This window comes from Cupressus sempervirens, chromosome 10 (assembly GCF_028749045.1).
Source record: "Cupressus sempervirens isolate cs-2001-9-10 chromosome 10, ASM2874904v1, whole genome shotgun sequence".
NCBI lineage: Eukaryota > Viridiplantae > Streptophyta > Pinopsida > Cupressales > Cupressaceae > Cupressus > Cupressus sempervirens.
In genome coordinates, this window is record NC_143127.1 from 287,419,850 (window position 1) to 287,445,772 (window position 25,923).

At 35.2% G+C, this 25,923-nt stretch overlaps 2 protein-coding genes across 6 annotated transcripts in view; one reads left to right on the top strand and one right to left on the bottom strand.

Annotated features, from left to right (window-relative positions):
- Positions 1 to 11,786: 11,786 nt before the first annotated feature.
- LOC149533775 (Plasma-membrane choline transporter family protein) overlaps positions 11,787 to 25,923 on the bottom strand; it is an 87,023-nt gene continuing 72,886 nt past the window's right edge. For 3 of the 5 annotated variants that reach the window (XM_089803636.1, XM_089803638.1, XM_089803637.1), the window contains exon 8: positions 11,787 to 12,381. In XM_089803636.1, coding sequence (XP_089659762.1) covers positions 12,166 to 12,381 — 216 coding nt within the window. In that variant the 3' untranslated portion in view covers positions 11,787 to 12,165. Of the gene's footprint in view, positions 12,449 to 25,923 lie in introns of all 5 variants that reach the window. The other 2 variants (XM_089803640.1, XM_089803639.1) reach the window with 1 other exon arrangement.
- Positions 16,203 to 17,223, top strand: LOC149533776 (uncharacterized). Its single transcript, XM_089805413.1, has 3 exons — positions 16,203 to 16,316; positions 16,412 to 16,688; positions 16,796 to 17,223. Exons 1-3 carry the CDS (start codon positions 16,273 to 16,275, stop codon positions 17,180 to 17,182), a joined length of 708 nt encoding a protein of 235 aa, XP_089661539.1. The 5' UTR covers positions 16,203 to 16,272; the 3' UTR covers positions 17,183 to 17,223.

Genomic DNA, 25,923 nt, shown 5'->3' on the forward strand with positions numbered 1-25,923 from the left:
ATATACATATACATAGACATAGACACTTTTTTTTTCTTTTTTAAACATGTTTTTGTACAGACAAACCCAACACAAATTCAACCCCCCCACCCCCCTCCAAAAAAATTCAACGAATTTTGAGCTTGAATTTTGAACCCACCTCTAAATCGACAACTTAGATGTGATGGCAATTGACGTTGGAGCCGTAGCAAGGCTTGATCTAGTGTCTATTACAATTGTGTATTGATTGTTGATCAAAGACCAATTCATAGATGCAAATAAGGAATATGCAAAGGAATACTTTGTTAATAATAGAAACCAATGCCTTAACATACCAAAGCTAAAAGTTGGCTCATGGTACTTAAGGAAATCAAAATTATCACATGTAATTCCTAGGTCCTTATTAACATAAGACATTGCTAACATAATAATTAATTTTTAGGATGATAATGGGAATAAAGATTCTCGTGAATTTGAAAGTTGGATGTTCTTTTATCATCATCATTGTAAGTGAAGGGATTTAATTTATCGGCTTGATAGAGATTATTAGTGACAATCTATATAGGAAACTAATGGAACTCGAAACAACTCACTATTTTTTATGACTTTGTACCTCTTCTACGTCACTACCAAAATGAAAGTTGGTCACAAATGAATAAGTAAGGTGTCTATAATGATAAAACATTGATTTATGACTATCACCCATTGTTATAGGTGGTATAAATATTCCATCATTTGAGAAGGGTAAATGATGTCTTCACTTAAATGATCACTACCAAAGACATCCAAGCAAATATAGGGCTCAAAATATTACCAAAGGTGACAATAATAATCCAACAATATAGGATTTATTTCATATAATTATTTAAGTTGGCAAGCTATGATGGATACACTTTCATGCTACCGAGGTTCACAGATGATAAAATGATACTGGTTAAGATTTACAAGCAAGTCAATCAAATGAACAAAATTTGCAGGAACAAACAAGTTTCTGACATTCAGTTCCCAATAGGCATTGGTCACTAGCAGTGTAAGTCTAGTTTCAATGCTAAGAACATTGAGAGATCAATTGTCAAAATTAATTTGTATCCCTACATTATAAGATTCCCATTTGACGGTAAATGATATGCTGCAAAAGTGGTGGGATATAACCTTGGTCTCAATCACTTTCCAATTATCAAGAACTTTTGGGAGGACTACAAAGATGATTTTGAGGTCCAAAGAAGGGTCTAGATGAGGTTTATAGTGAAAGAAGCCATTGATTTCAAATTGAGATTATATGTAACTGACATAGAAGATGATGAATTGACTTTGACTGGTCATATCTAGTGTGAAAAGATACAATTTCTTCCACTCTAACCCGTAGATTGGTCAATTATGGAGCCAAAGAACTTTGATGAAAGAAAAATTTTGGTTACCAAAAGGACCAAGGAGTGGGTAGATAATAGAATGCTTGAAAATGCAACCACTCGACCTCCAAGTAAAGATGGTCATTTAGTAAATAAAAATGATAGTTGTGAAGCTTCCCCCTCTCTTTCTAGTCCTAGAAATGCTCACATTAAGTAAAAATTCACAATGAATGGATTTTAGAAATAATGAAAATGTAAAAGACCCAAATCAAACTAAGTCATGTGAAGGTGACTTCATAGTCAGAAAAATAAGGTAGATAACAAAAGGAGGGTAATAAACATTATTCAAGGAGATGAGGAAGAAAGTATACCTGTTAGGAACCTCCTAGTAACAATGAGGAGCACATTTCTTACATTTCACCATTTTTTGTCATGACATCTCCTCATAATAACTTCACTCAACCAGAGATACCCATGGCAGATATTACTTAAGATGGAAATTAGTTGTCACCCAAAATCTCAGAGTCCTTGAACTCATTATTCATTAACATTCGAGAACCTTTGTACACTTCTCCTTCATCATGGTTACATAAAAAATAGAAAAGAAGAAAAGGGAAATCTAGTTGGTGACTCCTGGATTAGATGTTGCAAACTTTCTTCAGGAAACAACCAAGACAAATAAAACCAAGGTGATGTCAAGATTGGTCCTTAATCTATATTGAGGAAACTTGAGTTTTGAGGAAACTTGAGTTTGAGGTGGTTGGGCCTACTATAAAAATGAGTATTGAAGAAGATAGCAAAGGTGATTTCTACATTAACCGGATAGATTTTGGCCCCGCATCAACTAAGGGAGATGTACATAATTTTGGAATATTCGAAGCCCAACTGGTATACAGAATAAGAAAGGAAAAACAATCAAAAGATCAGTTTAAAGACCAAGTGAAAATCCTTGCGTCCAATATGAAATCTATTGCAGATCCTTCTAATGGACCTTCAACAACAAGTTTTGCATCAACACTCACAAAGGCATAATTGAAAAGGTGTTGAGGATACACACAAGTATCAATCTTATGGTAAAAAGATCGAGCGATGGATATGCAAAATATAGAATGAAGCTTTCGATTTTGTAGTAAAAGCAAATGATATTTAGGAGAAGCTTGATCTTTAAGAACATGAAATAGCTAAGAGCTGAAAATTTATTAAGATACTTTGATTACTGAAAAAAATCCTTGCCATTGCAGAACACAATCAATCAAACGTATAATGCTTGATCATAAATTGGAAATTATAAATAAATATTAGTCAAAACTTGACTAAAGGTGAAGATTTGTTAACAACTTGTAAACAAATAATGAAGATGTTGGAAGAACTCACCACAAGTATTGTAGATACATAAGCGGTGAATGTTTCTTAGTAGATTTATTGCCAAGCTCTTTTAAGAAACTTCACCAATAGAATCAACACTAAGATAGCAAAAAGAGGGTTTGATACAGATGCAGTGAATAGTATCATTACTAAGCTCCGGAGACTGATAGATAATTGACTTGAGATGTCTTCCAAAATTCAAGACAAGATCGAATATACTTCTTCCTAAAAGACAACCTTGAAGAGTGAAATAAACATAGAATTTTGACCAGCAGAAAATAACATGTATAGGTCTTTATCAGATGCGTACTTCCTTGTTCACCGTTGTAGAATTCTTAAATAGTCAGATCTTTCGCTAGCCCAATAGGTCTTCTAAGAGTACGTTATTTAATTGCTTTCTATCACCATACTGCCATAGAGACCTACAAGAGCACATCATGTACATTTTGTAATTTTTTATGATTCCAACTTTTTATACACTTCTTAAGCTTGTTAGAACTTAGAGGAATTGTATTCTTCTAACGTACTCATAAATTATACATCTATTAGAATTATTATTATTACAATAATTTCATAATTATTATTTATATTTATATTTATTATAATTATTATTTATAATTATGTAGTTAAAAAATTTGTTTATAATTATTTTAGTTGATAGAGTATTATAGGTGGGAGTTCTATAAGATAAAATATGTCTCATGATGGTGTTTTTGATTGGTTGTTGGGTAAGGTATAAATTATCTTTAATGAATTCCTGTGATATATAATAGTGAAAAAATAATAGTCAATGGGCCCTTGCTCTATTGGTAAAGTTGAAAGGTTTTTAAAGAGCCCACTAGGGATCAAGTCTCGCTGAGTGCATGGCTTCGACATTGAAAAGGGACAAGGATGGGATCGTGCCCCGAGCGAATTTGGCAGAATAACCCTTAGTCCTTGGCTCTTAGCCGAACAAGAATACACCATCACATCCCTCTCTTCCATGTAAAACTTTGTATGAGACTATTGTGTGAAACCCAAGCCTAGTAAACCCACTTTCTTCATGTCCATTTTGAAAAGTGTGAACCCTAAATGGTTAACTACATGCATATCTCATTATTTTGTTTTTGTCGGGTTTTAAAAGTAACATAACTAGTAAGAACTAGACAAGAGAGATGATTTGCTTTTGTGGTTGGAACAACACTAGGATGATTGCTTCTTCTCTCCGAGCATTTCAGTTTTCTTCAAAATTATTTTTTTAGGCATCTAAAACCAAAGCTACTATGGAGAAATCCCAGGAAAATCAATGAGAAAATGATACAAGTGGCAAATTTCGTTAGATTTTGTATTAGGAAATACTCTGGTAGAAAATAGGCATGCTCACAAAATGTACAAGGATGGGCAAGGCACATGACCTTCTTGACATCAAGCCTCAAAGAAATGTGTTCTCATTGAATGCGATGATCGCACGGTGTGCACAATATAGATATTTTGGAAAGGTGTGTACTGAAAGCTGAATACCACTAATTTTGTCAACATCCTTTGGGGCCATGACAAAATGTAGATTTTAGTTAGGCATGGACATACACCAAAAGCATGAAGGGCGAGGGAATTTTGTCATATGTGATAGTTGCAACTTGCAACTGCATCATCGGTAGACTTGTATGCAAGTAGAAACAAACACATGGCAAGTGAACCATTTCACAGAATTCCTCAAAGAGACGTCATCTCATGGAATGCAATGATTGCACTATATATACAAAAGTATTTGTTGATAAGACTTTTGACACTTTCAAGAAAATGTTTTTGGAAAGAACAAAGCCAAATTCCAAAACATTCACAAGCATTCCCCTGCATGTTAACAAATGTAAAATTGACAACGTGTACTGAAATCCATGGAAGCTTAGTATAGGGGGGATTGTCGTCATATACTATAGTTGGGAATGTTCTAGTAGGTATATATGCAAATGTGGAAGTATGTCAAGGTACACAAGTAGTAACAACTGAAGTTTTGATTAATTATTATTATTTGTTGGAATTAATTATTATTATATATTAAGCAGAGGTGAGAGGTGTAGACACTTAAATTTGATTACATTGCTTTGGTAATTCTATTTAGTTATCTATAAAGGCATCATTAATTAAATTCTTATTTAATTAATCCTTTGCCATCCCCTAGCTAATTAATTTAATTAATCATCTATAGTCCTAATTGATAAATCAAATAACCTATTATTTATCAATTAAATCCTATTCTTCTATCTAATTCCAAAATTCCCATTTATTAAATAAATCTATTTGATAAATAAAACCCTCAAATCTAAAAGCCCTTAACTTATTCCTAAACCCTCTTTTTAGCCTAATCCACCCCATCCACCCATACTAACTAAGCTTAGTCACTGACTCACCCACCCTCATGAATGCCATCCACTTGCAAATCTCTAACAAGCCTAATCTAATCCTAAACCCAAGCCTAATCCACCCCCTAATGTTGTCACATTTCCTAAGCAAGCTTAAGACTTTCTTAAGCCAAGGAAAGTCAACAATCTCAACTCCCTCCAAAATATCCCAACCACCTAACAATGAATGCTCTTACAAAAGCCATAAAGACTCTTACAAGCTCTTACAAGCCATAATGAAGAGTCTTTATGAAGATATTATCCTTTGAGCCTCCTTTGTTGACTCATCCTTCCCCTTTCTTCCATCCACTCACCTTGTGACATGTGTCACTCCCTGATTGGTGCTAAACAAGCACAATCCATGTGCTCCCTTTTGAGTGCATCCTAGCCCTCCTTAAGCTTTCATCTTTCCTTCCGTCTTAGCCCTCCATCTCTCAAGCCCTTAGCCTATAAATTGAATCCCCTCCCAAGCCATTTCATCACAATCTTGGAGCTAAAATTATAATGCCCTTTTGAGAGCCAAAAAGTCATCAACCATACCCTTATGATGCCAAATTGAGAGCTCACAAAGCTACCAATTTGCCATTTTTCATCTCCATTGAAACTAGTTTTTGGGAACCTTGAGCATACATCCCAATCTTTAGACCCATCTACCAAGCAAGGAGTTAAATCCCATTGGGAGAGTCCATTCATTTGGCTCACATTTCCAATTGGGGTTTCCTTTTTAGTCTCTCATTTATGTTATGGTTTATATGCTAGTTAATGCTTTTGTTTTTGAATAGATTAGTATTACTTGCTAACATATTTCTCATAAACAAGAGACTCACAATTTACTGTTGCGTTGTAGGCTTTTGCCTTCAATAATCAAAATTTTACCAAGATATTGTTGTCATTTTTTTTCTCCAAATTCGAATTAGAATACATCAAAATTGTAAAGAAAGAAACTTTGAACATACTTATATTTAGATGAATGTTCTAGAAACATACAAAAATATGTAATCGTGGTACTTATTCTCGGCTAGGTCTAGATAGCGGGTTATTTCTTTCTTCTCTGTGTTGCAACTGTAAGACATTTCTGTGAGCAGTACTCTACCACATCTTCACCTCGGAGGCATACATTCCCCCAACATTTGAAAATGAAAAAAGTTGGAAGAGTTTGTATGTCAATTTTTCTAAATGATTTACTCTCTATAATAAGGTTTTTGGTACTAAGTCTAGCTAAGTTAATAAAAGGGCTTGATGAATAGAGGTGATTGATACTGATGATGTGAATATTTTCATAATAGAATAGAAGAATCTTTATTACAATAATTTGTAGGGTTTTATTCCACTTCAAAATCCTAACTGCAAGAAGTTACATGTTTGTATCCTTTCTTCTGAAGGTTTCCATGTTTCCTTGCTCGCTTCAAATTAATTTGTCTCCGGTATTTAAATCACAACCAACATGAAGGGGAAATTCTTGTTGGCTTGTTCAGTCTCATGATATTGTGTGGACTATGTGAATATATACCGAGCTATAGATACATACACTTCATAGCTATACAAAGTCTGCGAAGAGATATTGTAGCATTATGCCTTGTTTTAATGAGATGGCTTTCATTATTACTGAGATGTTCCCTGTTAGTGGTAATGGAGTTCAAAATATTATTCAAATGTTTGAATATTGTCTTGCAATTTATTTTCAAATGAAATGTGATACAATTAGATGTCAATAATACACCAAAAGTACGTAGCCACTTTGATATTGGCAGATTATATTTGATAGGAACCAAGTCCTCAAACTCTGATATAAGTGACGGCAGGAAATTGGATGAGCCAATAAAACCACTTTGATGTAACAAATTTGGCTTGCTGCGATGTGAACACGATTCATGTTTTCATTACCCCTCATTATCAATAGTAGGAAAACATCATTAAATTTCTTATAATGCAACATCAGCAAAAATTCAATCAGGCTTGTTGAGTCTCGTAATATTGTGTGCTATGTAGAGAGACGTTGAGTTATTGATGCATCCACTTATAGCCATATAGTCTATGAAGAGAGCATCATCATGCCTTGTAATAATGTCAAAATATTACTCAAATGTTTGAATATTGTCTTGCACCTTATTTTCAAACAAAATGGAATACAATTAAATGCCTACAATAACACTACCTATCTACTTTGATATTGGCAGCTTATATTAATAGGAATCAAATTTTCAAACTCTAATATAAGTAAAGGTGGGAAATTATAAGTAAAGGTGGGAAATTGGATGAACAAATCAACCACTTTTATATAATAACTTTCATTTGTTATGAGACATAAACATGATTCTAATTTTCATGGCACCTCATTCCAAGAGGCTTGTTCAATCTCATAATATTGTGTGTTATGTAGAGAAATGTTGAGTTATAGATACATACACTTATAACTATATAGCATAGTAATACTGAGACTTCGTCCCCCCATCCCATGTTAGAGTAATTAGATAACTCTAGTCTACTTAAGCTAAACTTTAGGCATATAATAAATAATTCTTTTATTAATTATTATTATGCAACCTAAGTTAGATCTTTTTAGGGTTTTGATCTCCTTTATAAGGACGATCTCTAATTGTAAACATTCATTTAGTTTTGATTATAGCAATCTCTTTTTTGCTCATCAAGAATGTCTCCTCTATGGATCTAGCAATTCCAACCTCCATAGCTTTTTGCTTCTCTCTTATGTGATAGGTGTTTGCATGCAAGTGATTCTTGGAAGTTGTGGGGTTGATTGTTCATCAACTTCAACATGGTATTAGAGCCCAGATCTTCATGCCCCTATTCTGTTCATGAGAGATTTGGCATCGAATTTGACATTAGTTTTCAAATCTAAGCTTTCAGCATTTTTTATTGGATTTGGGGGGGTCACTGATTTTCAAGGCACTTTGAGCAAAAACAGACATCACCGTTGCGCTTAGAGCACTCAAAAACTCTCATTTCCATATAAAATACGTCCCGTCTGGACGTTACTGAAATCTAAGGCAAATTTTTTTTGCACCCAAGTTGTTTTGATTTGGGCACGCAAATCGAGGCAATAAAAAAATTTTAATTTATTATCAAAAAAATTAAGCAGAGTGCGCTTGTTTGGGGCACTTTATTTGGAGGAGACTGTACCTTGCACAAGTTTGCTATTGTCAACCTGTATCAACACATGGTACCTTGTCCCCATACACAAGGGTACCTGACTTTGAGTTCCACATCGAGCTTGCAAATAGGGAGGCCCATGCTCTTTCTAGCCTCCATCTTGGGCTCCGCATCTTACTACAGGCCGCTACTCACTATTTTGGTGCCCCTTGAGCATTGAGTTTTAGGTTGATCTCGTGAGCCAAACTTTATTGCCCACTTGAAAATCGGGTGGGGACGTGATTTGTCAATTGTCCTCATGGCGGATTTGGCTTTGGACATTGGTTTCAAACTTTTCTCAGTGCATTTGTGGTTTCATGTCATATGTATCTTTGAGTTCAGTTGTTTGCCTTTGTGTGCCTCCTAATTCGATGCAGATTGCAGTCTTCTCTACTTGGTCAGGTTCTATTTTAGTGAAGTTTTTCAAATCAGCAATTACTTTTGACAATGATTTGCAGGTTCTACATGCTTTAGTGGTGTTCTACATGATCATCTTTGTTCCTATCTTCTGAAACATTCCCTAGTTTAGAGACTTCTTCAGTTCTTCATTGTTTTCTTTTAGCATTTTTTCCATCTCTTTTTGGAGTAGAGTTTTTCCCATGCGGTTTTCTCTATTTTCTACTCTTTTCAGAGATTTGGTTGTGCTTGGGTACCTCCTCAGGCCTTGTTTGTCGAAGCCCAAATCTACTTTCAATAGTAGTTTCTAGGTTTTTAGCTACTCCCTAAGTTTATTTTAAGGGTGGGACGTGTTAGAGTAATTAGATATTTCCTAATTAACTCTAGTCTACTTAAGCTAAACTTTAGGCATATAATAATTAATTCTTTTATTAATTATTATTATGCAACCTAGGTTAGACCTTTTTAGGGTTTCGATCTCTTTTATAAGAACGATCTCTCATTGTAAACATTCATTTAATTTTGATTATACCAATCTCTTTTTTGCTCATCAAGAATGTCTCCTCTATGGATCTTGCAATTCCAACCTCCATAGCTTTTTGCTTCTCTCTTCTGTAATAGGTGTTTGCATGCAGGTGATTCTTGGGAGCTGTGGGGTTGATTGTTCATCAACTTCAACATACCCAACGACACCACCAGATTCCACCACCTCCGTTGAAGTTAGAGGGGCATCCTGGTGTTGACTATTTGTCAACTCAACTATTTATGTTCAATGTTTGATGTTCCAATTCAATGCAATGTTCAAATATTTACTCTTTTACATATTTATATCTTATATTGCAATACATATTTTCATAAATAACATTTTTAAGTATCATATATATAGTTTATACGACCCCCACTATCTCCCCACCTCCCCAATTTGACATCCCCAAATTATGGCCCCTCTGTCCCCACCCAATAAACTTTTTCCCCCGTTTCATCATCCCCCCATCCCCTAGGGCGATGTAACTATGCTATTTAGTCTATGAAGAGATATTGCATCATCATGCCTTGCAATAATCTCATGGCTTTCATTATTACCGAGATGTTATATGTTAGTGTCAATGTTGTTCAAAATATTACTCAAATGTTTGAATATTTTCTTGCACCTTATTTTCAAACAAAATGCAATACAATTAGATGCTTACAATACACCAACATCGCCTGCCCACTTTGATATTGGCAAGTTATATTGATAGGAATCAAATCCTCAAACTCTGATAAGTGAAGGTGCGAAATTGGATGAATCAATCAACTTCTTTAATATAACAACTTTCGTTTGTTCTAAGATGTGAACATTATTCTAATTTTCATGGCACCTCGTTATTAGCAGCAAGAAAACATCATTGAATTGCATATAAAGCATCATGCCATCTCTATATTCCAAATTTGGATATTACACCAATATGTTGTTATTTTTTATGAATGATTTTGTTGTACCAGATTATATTGAGTTAAATACCATATAGAATGCATTGCCTAAAGAGACAGACACATTACTTTTTTAGAGTCATTGAAAGTTCCCTTTAGTCAATGTAGGCTTTTTCCCCATAAATGATGTTGATAAGCTTAGTGATGCTGATGTCACTAGCTCTAGAAGCCTTGCTATGGTCTACAAATGGGTCGTGGATGATAATAATGCATTTGTGATCAAGAAAAATCATAATGATGGTTTAAGATCAGATCATTTGTTTCAAAGAAAGCTTGAGATACTAGGAAGTATAAAACATGGAAACCTTGTCAATTCGTTATGCATCTTGCAATAATTATAGGCCATGAGAAAATGTTTCATTCTTTGAGGCATTCAATCAAACAATTCATAGGTTTTCTCTATGCTTTCACATTTTGCATACATGTCTATCAAAGTACTCATCAAACAATTCATAGGTCTTCGCTATGCTTTCACATTTTGCATACATGTCTATCAAAGCATTGGCAACTACAACATCTACCAAACTTCCTCTATCCTAAAATGCTTTGATAAAAGGTCATACCCTATTCTAAAGCTTCTATTTTAGCACACATTGTGACTACACAAGAGAATATGAACTGATAAAAACATATTGTTGAATTTGGACCGTATGTAAGTGTTGTTGCTCCCAACTTAGGTACACGTATTTCCTTTGTACAAAGATTGGATTAACCAATTAAAAATGTATGTGGAGGAAGCTTGTCCATGTCAATGCCTACAAAACATAGGAAATCAAAACTCTTTGACATGCTACAAAGATCATATATGATGTTAATTGCATGCACAATTTAAATGCTAGTCATCTTAGTTTATGTATTATAGTTAGCACTTGAAAGGTCACAACAATAATGAATGTGCTAGTGCTAGATTTAGGGAGAATGGCGTCATAAGTGATAATTTTGAAAATTATTCATAAGTTTCTCCTCCTATTGGCCTAACCATTGCACCTTGTTGAGGTGCAAATGCTAGTGTAGTATTTAATAATAATTTTGTTACAATAACTTTTTAATTTATTAAAAAAAATACACTTTTATTTGTGATTATTAAAGTGCTTAAATTATAGATTGGCAAAATAAACTCAGATTTGTACATATGACACGTAGGTAATTCATAATAATATAATAAATCGCATTATAAGAATTTTGTTAAAAAAAAAATTCAAAATTTCAAATTGTTACGGTAAAAAAATTGTTTACCAGCTCTTCCCTTTAGCCTGGAGAAATCGCAGGAGACTGAATAAGGGCTCTTATGTTGGTCCCTTAGACTTACCGTGTCGCTCGTGGGTCATTAAAAAATCTTCCATTTTGTTTCATTTAGTAGACAATATTTGCCTATACAAGCAATTTTTAAAAAGCATTGCTACCTCATCAAAGTACTTAATAGATATATTACTACTAAACAAATTGTTTGGATCTTATATTAAGGGGCGAACAATAGCTTTAAACAAATTGAAGTCCTCGTCAAACTCAAATGAGATTTTGAAAAGTGATTTTGGTATGTGCCAACACATTCCCATTATAAATGACAAAGATAGATGCAATGTTACCTTCAAAAAATTATCATATAACAATGATATTTCAAAATGACTAATTGGGCATTGGTTGTCCGCCCAGTTCTATGAATAATTTATACGATCAATGATTGTTAACATTCAACAACTCACAAAAAAATGTTCATCAAATGGCATTAAATTACAGCCCGAGAGCAGATGGAGTTCACAAGTTGCAACAAATTATTACCATACTACCTTGATAAAGTATTTCGCCTTTCATTTGGTAGGCATTTGCATCAACCATAGATGCCACAATTTCTTGAGATCATAGTCAGACTGCTTCTTGCCCCAAATACTCTTATTACAAAAAGGAATTGAGACGCACAAACTGAAGCAACCAAAATTTAATTGACAGGAAGCAACACCATGTGCCAAAATAAAGAAACAATAGGAAAGATGAAGACTGTCTGCAATAACAAAATTATTGCCCTAATTAACAATAATTCTACTATGAATCAAAAGTTGCAAGCTTCACTTCCATTCACACTATACAGGAACAGGTAAAGATATTTGTCGATGAATTTCCACCATGGGCAAAACATCAATGTTCCGTGAGCTTCTATGCTGTAGCCTTTGATGTAATGCCTCAGATATCTGAATGTAAAATTCCTCATCCCATCTATTGATTAATGAAGGATCTTCAGCATAACATATATAAATGGATGTCACCGCACTTTCTACCACAACAAGAGTCAAACCAACCTAGATGATAAAAAGAGTAAGTTGCAGTCACCAGAATAACAGCACTTTGCTAGTGAAGAGATGATAACTGAAATCAACAATAAACAAAAAGAAAATGAAATGTCCACGAAGCAAATTTGAATTGCATACAATTTTTTTACCATGCTACTTCAAATATTCAGATAACTTTTTCTAAAAAAAAGTACATGCCCTCTTCTACTGCAATATGTAATGTAAACTTTTTCTAAAATAAGTACATCCCTCTTCTACTGCAATATGGAATGTAAACTTTACCTTTTAATTCAAATGCAGAATAAATACATTTATTCTTCAATCAATGAATTTTTTTAAAGTCTTTGACAACTTCTGCGTCAGAGTATGTTATATTATGCGAAAATGTAAAAGAGATACAAAAAGAACTTTGAGCTCAACTCAGTTTAAAACATCCAAGCCAAGCAATATTGCACATCTATTCTTTGTGGAGAATGGATCAACCTTATACATATGTTATCTTTGTACTTGCTTATCTGAATTAGGCAGTTTACATATTCAAGTGTTATTAACCAATGTTAAACACATCAATTCTAGCCTAACACGGTTCACAATGTGCAGCCCCTTGTTGTCGGTGGGTAAGCATTCGTCATTTTCAATATAAAAGTGTCAAGTGCAAATATGAATGGATACTTATCTTAAAAGAAGATAAGATTCTTAGTTCTGATGTCCAAGCATTTCATGTAAAGAGCAGGACATGAGGCTATCCCATATACTGTTCAAGTTTGGTAGCTGCAGGAGATATCTGTGTACCTGTGATTGCATCAGTAAATTCTTTGAGATGCTGCTGCATTATCTAATCCTTTAAGGAGGCTGTGAAGAATCTTTATTTATGAATGATCTTCCACATGAAGAGCTACGTCTTTTGAGATCATGAAGAGTTATCAGTGTTGACTAATGAAGAGACCATACATAGACATTGAAGAGTCAAGGAAATGAAAGGTCAAGACAAGTATGGGATCTTCACTTTGTAGCAAGATAATGAAGGGTCAACGCAGTTTTATATATTCATCAAGAGGAGTTCATCTTGTGCTTCTGAATTTTACTGCAGTTTGAGCCTTGTGTTTGGGCACATTGTATTTCAGACTTCTGATTATTCAAAAAAAAAAAGTGATTTTATTGTGTGGCTGGGTTTTTCCCCTCAAGTTGGAGGGTTTTCCTAGGATAAATTGTTGTGTCTTAGTGTTCATTATTGCTTCTGTTATGATGTTATTGTTGTTTATCTTTATTTTTGGACAAAACATTAACATGGTATCAGAGCGGTTTTAAGCAACATCAAGATCAAAGTGACAATAGTAGTTATTACTCAAGAGAGTGGTTCTTAGTTTTGCTAATTAGTTTGAGATGCATCTATTGTTGTGTGGATACCTGTGTATTTCCTTTTATAGGATCTTTCTTTTTGCTTATCTGTGTGGTTTCACCAGCATACGTATTGTGATCTTTCTAATGTGCTTGCTATAGCATGTGGTTCCCTGTCCTATGTATTGATGGGGGATTTTTGTCAAAAAATCTGTTGCTACCATAATCACTAGAATTTATCTTAGTTACCGGATTCGCCTGGAAAAGGCCGGATCCGGGCTCGGGTCCGATTCGGACCCGGATCCACGTATGGATCCGGGCAGGATTCGTAATCCTGCCTGTAGATCCGTAAGGATCCACGGCCCGCGGATCCTTACGGATCCATAGGCAGGATTACGAATCCTGCCCGGATCCTCGAGGATCCACGCGCGGATCCGCGTGAATCCGCGGCAATGACAGGAGGAGTATGCAAAAACGTGGGCCCATTATCATTTTTTAATGTTTTTTTTTTGCCCTAAAGGCCCTAAACCCTAAAAACGACCCTCTAAATCACAATGCAAGTTCATTTGCTCTCTATTTTGCTCTCTCATACTTGCTAGTTTGAAGTGAAGTGCTTGGATTCGAAGGAGATCGGTTGTGGAGCTTCAAATACCTTGCAAGAAGTGTTTAAGGTATGCATTTCAACCATATTTTTGAATTCTTTCATAGATTATTGATTTATTTTTAGTTTTCCAAATTTTCAAGTTTTTGTGCAAGTGTGAAGCATGGTTTTCTTTCACTTTTTCTAGATTGCAAGAATAGAACAATGAGTAGTCAAGGCTCAGTGGGTGGGGGTGGGGCTGCATCACCAAGCTTCAAAATTGATAAGGGATCTCCTTTATGGAGACACACAACAAGAGTTGCACAATGTCCTGGGGGTGGGGCATACATATGGAAATGTAATTTTTGCAACATACAACATAGAAGCTCCTATTCCCGAGTGAAACTACATTTTTTGGGCCCTGCGGGTGAAGGAATTCACATGTGTCAAGGTAGTGATAAGAAGGGATTACCAACTGCACAAATAGCAGCATTAGCAAAAGAGCAAGATGATGCTGATAGAGCAGTTGCAAAAGCAAAACGTGGTGCTTCCCAAAAAACAAATATACCAACACCATCATTTGATCAAACAAACACAAGAACACATCCTTTTTTGCCTATGCCAACTACAAATGATGAAGATGAAGACCCATCTCCACTCACCCGCAAGAGAAGCCCACTAGATAGGGCATTCCAAATTGAAAAGAGAGACATTGCTGATCACAAAATTGGACGTTGTTTAATTGCAAATGGTGTTTCATTTAATTTTGCTAGATCACCTTATTTTAGGGAGATGGTGGAAGCAATAAATGATGCACCCCATGGTTACAAACCGCCTGGTTATGAGAAGTTGCGCACTACCATATTACATGATGAGAGGAAAAATGTAGAGGCTCAACTTTAACCAATAAGAGATTTTTGGGTTCAATCGGGTGTGTCTATTATTTCGGATGGTTGGAAAGATTGTAGAAACCGTCCATTGATCAATGTTATTGCTGTATGCCCTAAGGGGGCAATGTTCTTGAAGGCAGTTGATTGTGAAGGGCAAGTGAAAGATGCAGAATTTATTTCACGCATTCTCATTGATGCCATAGAGTCAGTGGGTCCTGATAATGTTGTTCAAGTGGTCACGGACAATGCAAAAGTTTGCAGGGCTGCAGGGATAATTGTAGAGTCTAGATATGATCATATCTTTTGGACACCATGCACCGTCCACTCTCTCAATTTAGTGATGAAAGCAATTGGCACCGAAATAGATTGGGTGAAAAGGATATATGAGGAAGCTGAAGAGATTCAAATGTTTGTGACAAATCACCACATGTCACAAGCAATTTTTAGGAGTTTCTCGGACTTGGAGTTATTGAAGGTAAATTTTTATATTTAATATATAATTGAATATTATTGGATTCCACAATTATTAATTTTTGTTGTTGTTTACATTAACATGTTTTAATTTTTAAATGTTTTACTAACTTGAGTTTAACATGTTCTTAGGTTGCTGAAACCCGCTTTGCCTCTCACACAATCGTCTTGAGACGACTTGTGAAGGTAAAAGAAGCATTGAAGCATATGGTCATTAGCCCCCAATGGGGCATTTGGAAGAATTCCAATACAACAAGGGCTTTAAATGTGAGAAGAATGATACTAGATGAGGATTGGTGGGGTCTTGTGAGTTATGTGTTGGAAATCACCGATCCAATAATGGCAATGCTTCGCTTCGCAGATAGTGATGAGCCATGCCTTGGGGATATTTATGATTCCATGGATAGTATGCTGGAAAAAATTAAAATGGTAAGTTTTAAGCTCTTTTACAACAATTTTTTATTTGAGAGATATCTAGATTCTAAAGTTTAAATTGACATATTCACTAATTATAATTATTATTCATATTTCATATCTTAGGTCATACAAAGGAGGGAGAATGATCCTGAGGACACCCTTTACAAGAAGGTGGAAAAAATTGTTCATCATTGATGGAACAAGATGACCACACCTTTGCACCTCCTTGCATATGCTCTATCCCCGAGGTACTGTAGTTCTTATCAAATGTTTGTGCTTATTTTATCCAATGTTTTGTGCTATTGATATTTGATAGTGTTCAATTGTCTTTTGTTATCCCCAGGTACTATAGTGCAGATGTACTTCACCTTCCAGGTAGAGTGCCACCATTTAGAGATGCAGAGGTTGCAGATGGGTATAAGAGGGCACTAGCTAAGATATTCCAAGATCCAGAGATTGGGGCAATTGTGAGGAGTGAATTTGCTGCTTTCAACTCAAGTGAGGATTTCGACCCTATTGCCATAGCAGACCAAAGCAGGATGGGTGCCATCAAATGGTGGTACCTTCATGGGCAAGCCTTCACGTACCTCCAACCTCTTGCCATAAAGGTCCTATCCCAAGTAAGTTTGTAAAATTAAGCTTAAGGTTAACATTCTCAATTCCTTGAATTTATTATTTAATTTATTTATCTTGATTGTTGTATTGATAATTTTTAATTTCTCTTTAGGTTGCCAGCTCTTCTGCCGCTGAGCGGAATTGGAGTACTTACTCCTTTATCCACTCAATCAAATGCAACCGGTTGGCTCCAAAAAAATCAGAAGACCTTGTGTTCATTCACAACAATTTGCGCTTGTTGTCACGGAAGGATCCTAAGTACAAGAAGGGGCCCGAAAAGCTTTGGGATGTAGCACCCGAGACTCCTGATTTAGATATGACCATCCGAGATCTTGCTAGATCCACTTTGATTGATGTGGATGATGAGGAGGAGGATTATGAGTTAACAATCCCCTCTACTACTAGTGGTTTGGGTTCCTCTACTAATACAGATGCAGCACTTGCAGCTCACCAGTACCCCTCTGATGCGGATTTTCTTGAAAATCCATTTGATGATTAAATTAAAAACTTTAGTGTTGACTCTTGACTCTTTTATGAGTAAATCATGATCTATATTTTGAATGTTACAAGCTTTCACTTTCAGTAATTCAATGTGAATGTGTTGATTTTCTTTATAATCGTGAAAATAGATTAATTATCAATGTCATTGATCAAGTATACTAGATTCATACTATGAAATGATTTAGTTTTAGAATTATGTATATTTCTCTTATTTTTTAGTATATATAATGCATATATATATATATATATGCACGAATCCTCCACGAATCATAATTGGGAAAAAAAAAAAATCCCGAATCCACGGATCCGATTCACGTGCCCGAATCGGATTCGTGTCACGAATTGGCAACTAAGATATATATATATATATGCACGAATCCTCCACGAATCATAATTGGGAAAAAAAAAAATCCCGAATCCACGGATCCGATTCACGTGCCCGAATTGGATTCGTGTCATGAATCGGCAACTAAGGAATTTATGTTTGCGAATTCTATTAACACAGTATACTGACGAGCCTAGTTGCTGCAGTTTGGTCTGATCAGTCTACAATATAATCATTATTTTCTTGATGAGAGCCTTTTTTGAGTATCACGGGTAGTGCTAGAGAGTAATATGATGCTATTGGATATGCATGTGATCTATCATTGAGTAACATCACTACTGTATGTGCTGGTCAAGGATAACGATGACGTGTGGCTTTTCAGTTGCAAGCATCTGTGATTGTATGACTTGTTGGGTGTCTGTGGTTATGTGATTCTCTATGATATTCTTCGATAAGATATGGACATCTTTTGTTGTAGTATTCAGGTCCACTTAACTATAAGGGATATGACATCAAAATCTGAAAGGGTTTTGCTATATTGATCAACAGTAAAGAGATAAAAAAATTATTATTATACCTTTGAATATTGATTATGAATTGTATGTAGTTAATTCATGCAAAAACATAGGAAAGAGTGAATCATGTATGCTTCTAACATTAGTCTGTATAATCTCTTCAAGACATAGGTTGAGTCTATTACTAATCTCTCTAAAATGCTTCTAGGACAGATCGTGAAATAACATGATGATGAGAGATTGCATAAGAAAATCAAGGGAAAGCTTGATGAGATGCAAAGGGAGGATTTTTTAAAGGCTTAATAAGATTCAGAGAGAGCTTGTGTGGCAGACAGAGAGTGTCAAGTCCTCTGCGGAGGATCAACACACTTGTGTAGCAATTGGACTGCGAAAGCTCCTTGTTTGGTCAAATATTGGATTCAATTAATTTATCATAATATCAAAGTCATATATTGTCCCTGTTGAGAGCGAGTCTTGACTGAGAGGGAGTCTCAACATTCAGATGATCTTTTATGTTCTTTAATGAGTTCTTCTCTTTGAGGGAGAGGTTCAAGGTGCAATCCCTTGTTAATGAATTCTTCTCTTTGAGGGAGAAGTTCGAGGTGCAATCTCTTGTTAATGAGTTTTTCTCTATGACGGAGAAGTTTGAGGTGCAATCCATTGTTAATGAGTTCTCTACGAGGGAGAAGTTTGAGGCGCAATCCCTTCTTAATGCATTCTTCTATGTGAAAGAAGTTTACAGTGAAAACCCTTGTTCCACCCTTTGGGAGTGGCCATGGTGGATCCGCCTTCTAGCAATTGCCATGGGGAAGTCATGTGTACGACTCTGTGACTTAACTCATGTGTAATACACCCTCTGGGAGTAGCCACAGTGAACGTCATGTTGAGATGATGATATCACGTGATAAAGTTTTGTTATTGACACACATGGGTTTGTCATGATGACATGAAATCTACAAATGATATTTCCTTTTCTAAGAGGGAGTGTTAAAGTTTGGTTGTTGCAGGAGATATTTGTGTACATGTGACAACATCAGTATTATCTTTGAGATATTTTCTACAGCATTATCTAATCCTTTAATATGATGAGGCTGCAAAGAGTCTTTATTTATGAACTCTTCCATATGAAGAGCTAAATCTTTTGAGGTCATGAAGAGTCTTCAGCATGGGCTAATGAAGAGATCATGCATAGATATTGAATAGTCAAGACAATTAAAGGTCATGACAATGAAGGGGTCTTCACTTTGTAACGGCAAGATGATGAAGGGTCAAAGCAATTTTATATATTCTTCAAGACAAGTTCATATGAACACATATTGACATCTTGCACTTCTGAATATTACTGTAGTTTGAGCCTTGTGTTTGGACATATTGTATTTGACACTTGTGATTATTCGATAAAAAAGTGATTTTATTGCGTGGCCGAGTTTTTCCCCTCAAGTTGGAGGGTTTTCCCAGAATAAATTGTTGTCTTGGTGCTCATTATTGCTTCTGTCCTGATGTTGTTATTGTTTATCTTTATTTCTGGGCAAAACATTGACATTAAGTACTTGCAAAGTAAAGATGTGGGACTCCCTCTAATTGGTAGGTATAAGGAGTGCAACTTGTTTGTGGAGATCATTAGTGGGACGTGATTACAGATCATAACAGATCAGACTTACATTTAGAAGAGGGGATTAACCCTGGCTGAAGGATCAAACAATTAACTGAAGCAGTCAAGCCCTTCAATTCAGTTTGCAGCAGTGATCAGCAATCTATTGAATTCATAACATTTCTGATACAACCAATCAATGACTCAGAAAACTGCCTTAGTTACAAGACTTCGCAATTTTCTAGGAAGTGATATGCATAGCCAATGGAGAAGGCAGTGATTATCATATACAGCAGTGATTAATGAAAAGTAATAAAGGACTAACTTACAATTGCAGTAGTAAATTGACTAAAGGTTATAAATAAAGATTAATATTACAGGACAACAATTTATGAAAGGTGTCCATCACTTGAGGAGAACACCCAAAGTTGTCTCTTCAAGAGACGTGAAGATTTAAGTAAAAGACCATCATGAGTTAAGGCAGGGAAGAATCAATCCAATTAGCATCAATCATCCTCTATATGCATTCATAGGCCTTGTTTTTCAAAATGTTTATTCCTTGAAATATATTTGTTTAAGTAAACAGATCAAATATATAATTAACCTATAATTAATCACATGTAAGTTCGAAGAAAACGTTAGGGAGATGCAGTTTACTGACTCTCCCGAACTAAGTAGACCAATGCAAGGGATGGAACTGATAAGAGTTAGATGGTCCTGCCCCTTGTGGGCCAAGTGGCCAGTAGATTACCCCAAGGAATGGAACTGGTCATAGTTAGGCATTCTTGCCACTTGTTAGGATAAGAAGCAAGTTGCCATGATTGAATGATTGTGCAGTCTCAGGCTTAGTTGGGTTGGCAGTTTTTAAGTGCCCTTTCTGAGTTTCCTACCGAACTAAGCTATGATTGGTTATAGCATAGTTAGTTTATCGATGGTTAAATGAGTTTAGTTTAGTAGGTTATTGTTAAAGAGTAGATTGAATTGGTAGAATGGTTAATTTTGGGCATAAATTTGTTAAGAATCTAACCTAGATAATCCACAGGTCTAATGGTGCAGATCGTACCTGGCTCTTCTCCTTATATATTCTCAATGAATGGCATTCGTAATAATTTATATATGCTCGATAGGTGCCGGCAATCTGGAGGTAAATATTTTAGTTTGTCATTGACTAATCTTAGTTAAACCTAACTAACATTTGCATTATGGTTGCCGGCTTAGGGATAATTAATTATTAGTTATATGCCAAGGGTTATGTCCCTTAAGGGACATACCCTCTAGGAGAAAATATAGGCGGGTTATGAATGTAGTTTGGAGACACACAGAAAACATACAGTCTGATCTTCAAGCATTCGTATTCCCACGGGTTCATAGCAGCATTTTCATCACTCAAGTTTGTGAATACAATCAGGATCTGCAGTTGTCCTATATATCCGCCTATATAGACCTGAACATACTAATTATATCAAGGTTCATTCTAAGCCTAACCAGGTTCTGATCTTGAAGTCTGATTTACGTCTTAGAATCTGCAGAACTATACATGGTATCAGAGCCCTGTTATCAGATCTAGGGCTCTGCAGATTTTCAATTATCAGACCTATTTATATTCAGTAGTTGTCTTCCATTTCCAATGGCATATACAATCAGGCCTGAGGACAGATTTGATGGAAAGGGACACTTTGAAGCATGGAAATTCAAAATCCTGATGATTCTAGAAGAAAACAATGTTAAACAGTTTGTTGATGGAGCATCCAAACAGCCACCATTTGAACCTCACAAATCCATATGGACCAATGGAAATAGAAAAGCCATTCAAATCATCTTGGAATGATATCATACCTATGCTTACGAAACACCAAACTGCCTACGATACGATGAACGCATTACGGAATGCATTTGAAATAAACAATGCAACTAGAGTCCTTGCATTTTAAAGACAACTAAATCACATCCAAATAAAGAAACGAGAATCAATAAACTCTTATTTCCTAAGAGTTGCTGGTATTAGAGATGAATTGTCAAGCATAGGAACCATCATTAATGACACCGAACTAACGCTCATGGCCATAGATGGTTTGCCAGAATCATGGGAAACTTTTGCACAAGGAATAAGTGCTAGAGATCAACTTCCGGACTTTAACAGGCTCAAGAATGATTGTCTTCAAGAAGAGTCAAGAATGCTAAAGAAAGGAGGAAAAGAAAAAGTAGACGATGAAGAACTTAATGTTCTTAATGCAAACTCCTATAAAGGCAAGAAAAAGCACTTCAAGAAGAAAGGGGGAAATCAGAAGAATGGAAAGCCCAAGAAAGATCTATCTAAAATAAAGTGTTTCAAATGTAAAAAATTTGAACACTATAGATCTAATTGTCCAAAAAACTCCAAATAATAGGTAAATTGTAAAAATGTCGTTAGAGAAGAAGAAACTTATGATCTGGAGAATCGTGTTTTGTATTCCTCTTTATCAAATGAAATCTCAAATAAGGCATGGGTAATAGATAGTGGATCTTCCAAGCATATAACTGGATACAAAGAAACTCTAGATTCTTTATCAGAGAAAGTTAACGGTGAAGTTACTATTGGTGATAACTTTAGACACTCAGTTGAAGGAATTGGAAACTGCACTTTGAAACTAAAAACAAGAAATACTCTTCTTCTTAAAGGTGTAATCTATGTACCAGGGATCAAAAGAAACCTAATCTCTATAACAGCACTTGAAGATGATGGACACAATGTAGCGTTCGTAGATGGCAAAGTATTAACTTTGGCTAACAACTCTTCCATCAAGAAAGATAAATTAAATGGTCAAATAAAGGGATATTTGTATGAATTGAATACAAAATCCAGTTGATCCATTCAAGCCCTAGTTCACGAAGCTAAAGATTCAAACGGAATATGGCACAGAAGATTAGGGCACCTAAACTTTAAAACCCTATCTACTATGGAAAAGATGGTTACCGGATTACCAAAATTAATCAAAGATCACCCTAGTATTTGCAAAGGGTGTGCCTTGGGTAAAAGTACTAGAAGTCCTTTTCATGATAGTACTAGAAAAACAAATAATGTACTAGAATTAATTCAGTCAAATTTATGTGGACCCATGTCCGTTCCCTCCCTTGGCGGATTCTGGTATTATGTCTTGTTCATAGATGACTTCTCTAAGAAAACATGGATTTATTTTTTTAAATGCAAAGAATCAGAAGAAATCTTACAAAGATTTAAAGAATTCAAACCATTAACTGAAAAATTTTCAGGACATAAAATTAAAACCCTTAGAACAAATAATGGAGGAGAATATACCTCAGACTTTTTTTAAAAAATTTGTAAAGAATTAGGGATCAAAAGTTAGTATACTGTTCCTTATAACCCTGAACAACACGGGGTAGCTGAAAGGAAAAATAGGACAATTATAGAAGCTGTTAGGGCTATGATTTTTGACCAAAATCTAGACTACTATCTTTGGGCAGAAGCCTCTTGTACTGTTGTATACATTCAAAACAGAAGCCCTCACTCCTATCTTAAAGATAAGACCCTTGAAGAAGTATTTACTAAAATAAAACCTAATATAAGTCATCTCAGAATCTTTGGATGTCCTGTATACATTCATGTTCCAAAAGAAAAGAGAATCAAATTAGAACCATCTGGGAAGAAAGGTATCCTTGTAGGGTATAGTGAAACTTCTAAAGCATATAGAATTTTCATACCTGAATAGAAAACTATTGAACTTAGCAAAGATGTAACCTTTGAAGAAGATCTTGCATTCAAAAGAGCCTTAAGTTCCAATGAACCTTCTCCTTTATCAAATTCTAAAAGAATTAGTGAATCTGAATCCCAGAGGGGGAACCTAGAAGAGGTCAAAAATGAAAATATGAAAATTGAGGAAAATTCAAACAAAAGACCACTTTGGGCCATAAAAATAGTTGAGGCAGCTCAAGATTTTGCTGCACCTTCAGGATCAGTGAGAGAAAGTAAAAGACCTAAAAGATTCTCTGGTTATACAAAAAATATGATTGATTTATCCAAAACAGAACCAACCAATCCTTATGATGCTATTAAACATCCAGCCTGGAAAGAAGCAATCACAAAAGAATATCAATCAATTATGAAAAATGATGTTTGGGAAACAGTTCCAAGACCAAAAGGAAAGTCTGTTGTTTCTTCCAAATGGATATTCAAGATAAAGCATGCAGCTAATGGAAGTATTGAGAAATATAAAGCCAGATGTGTAGCCAGAGGTTTTTCTCATAAAGAAGAGATTGATTATGAAGAAACCTTTGCTCCTATATCCAGATATACTACCGTTCCAGCTATCTTAGCAATTGCCACATCTAGGGATGGAAGGTACATCAAATGGATGTAAAGACAGCATTTCTCAATGGAAAGATTTCAGAAGAAGTCTATCTGGAGCAACCAGAAGGATTCAAAACCCATGATCCTAACGCCTCTATATGCAGACTCAAGAAAGCTCTTTATGGGCTTAAATAGGCTCCCAAGGTCTGGTATGAAAGGATTGATAAATATCTCACCAGTTTAGGATTCTCTAAGAATGAAGTCGATCCAAACTTATATTATAAAAGAGATAAAGATGGTATGGTAATATTGATATTATATGTTGATGATTTATTAATCAAAGGTGATGATCATCTTATAGATCAGTGCAAGAAAGATTTAACCAGAGAATTCGAGATGAAAGACTTGGGTCTTCTTCATTACTTCCTAGGATTGGAAGTACGACAGAATGCTGATAGTATCATACTGAATCAAGGAAAGTACACTTCAGATATTTTGAAGAAATTTGGAATGTGGAATTGCAAGTCTATGTCTTCTCCAATAGAGATCAATTTGCATAAACTTAAAGAAGCAACTGTAGAATCACCTCCAATAGATTCTACTCTTTACAAGCAGATGATTGGGTCCCTGATGTACCTAGTAAATACAAAACCTAATATTTACTATGTTGTTCATGCCTTAAGTCAATTTATGTGTGAACCTAAGGAGATTCACCTAGTTGTTGTTAAACACATTATGAGATACCTACAAGGTACTCTTAATTATGGACTCAAATATGATAAAGTTGTTTTAGACTTGCATGGATTCATTGATTCAAATTGGGGTGGAAGTGTTATAGACGGGAAAAGCACTTCAGGATGCTGTTTCAGTTTAAGATCAGCTATGATTTCATGGATATGCCGAAAGCAGTCTTCAGTAGCTCAGAGCTCCATAGAAGCTGAATACATTGCAGCAGCAATGGCCTCTCGAGAAGTAGTATGGCTGAGGAAGTTACTTGTGGGATTATTTGGGCAAGCCATGAATCCTACGATCATTCATTGTGATAATTAGAGTTCCATCAAGCTCTCAGTGAATCCAATTTTCCATAACAGATCCAAGCATATTGAAATTCCTTACCATTATGTAAGAGATATACCCACCAGATATACATTTGTACTGCAGATCAGACAGCAGATATACTCACCAAACCTCTATCTAGAGTAAAGATAGAACATTTCAGAAAGAGACTTGGTATGGTTGAGTTGTAATTCATTTGTACTCTTTGATTATTAATAAAATATTAAATTTTATTTTGTTAGGCTATTGACTGTTATGGGCTCCACCATATGTAATCATTATTTAAGAGGTGACGATCTCTAAAATAATGAATACTTGTGCAAAGGGCATTATGAGAGGTGACGATCTCTTAGATAATGTCCTAACAGTAGATTTTACTATAAGATCCAGGTGAATTTTAGATCGTCTTGTGACATTGACATTGCTATGTTCATGGGTTACAAATTGAATAAAGGAAGAATTCTAGAAATTCTTTGGGTTTATCCTGTATTCTGGTAGATCTTAAATTCAGGATCTAGTTGTGATTTAGAAATACCAGTTTCTATGAGTCACATGATGTGTCTTATCACTAGTATCAGTGATTTGTCATATCACAGGTTTAGTAATATGACTTTGTATCATGTGTTCTATGATACTACGTACTAAGAAGAGATAGACAGATATTGAGTATTAATTCTTGCTTAACATCTGTATTGATGTTGCTAGATATGATATCTCTCTGTAGCATTATCAAGTTAAGAGGAAGTGTTAAGAATCTAACCTAGATAATCCACAGGTTTAATGGTGCAGATCGTACCTGGCTCTTCTCCTTATATATTCTCAATGAATGGCATTTGTAATAATTTATATATGCTCTATAGGTGCTGGCGATCTGGAGGTAAATATTTTAGTTTGTCCTTGACTAATCTTAGTTAGACCTAACTAACATTTGCATTATGGTTGCCGGCTTAGGGATAATTAATTATTA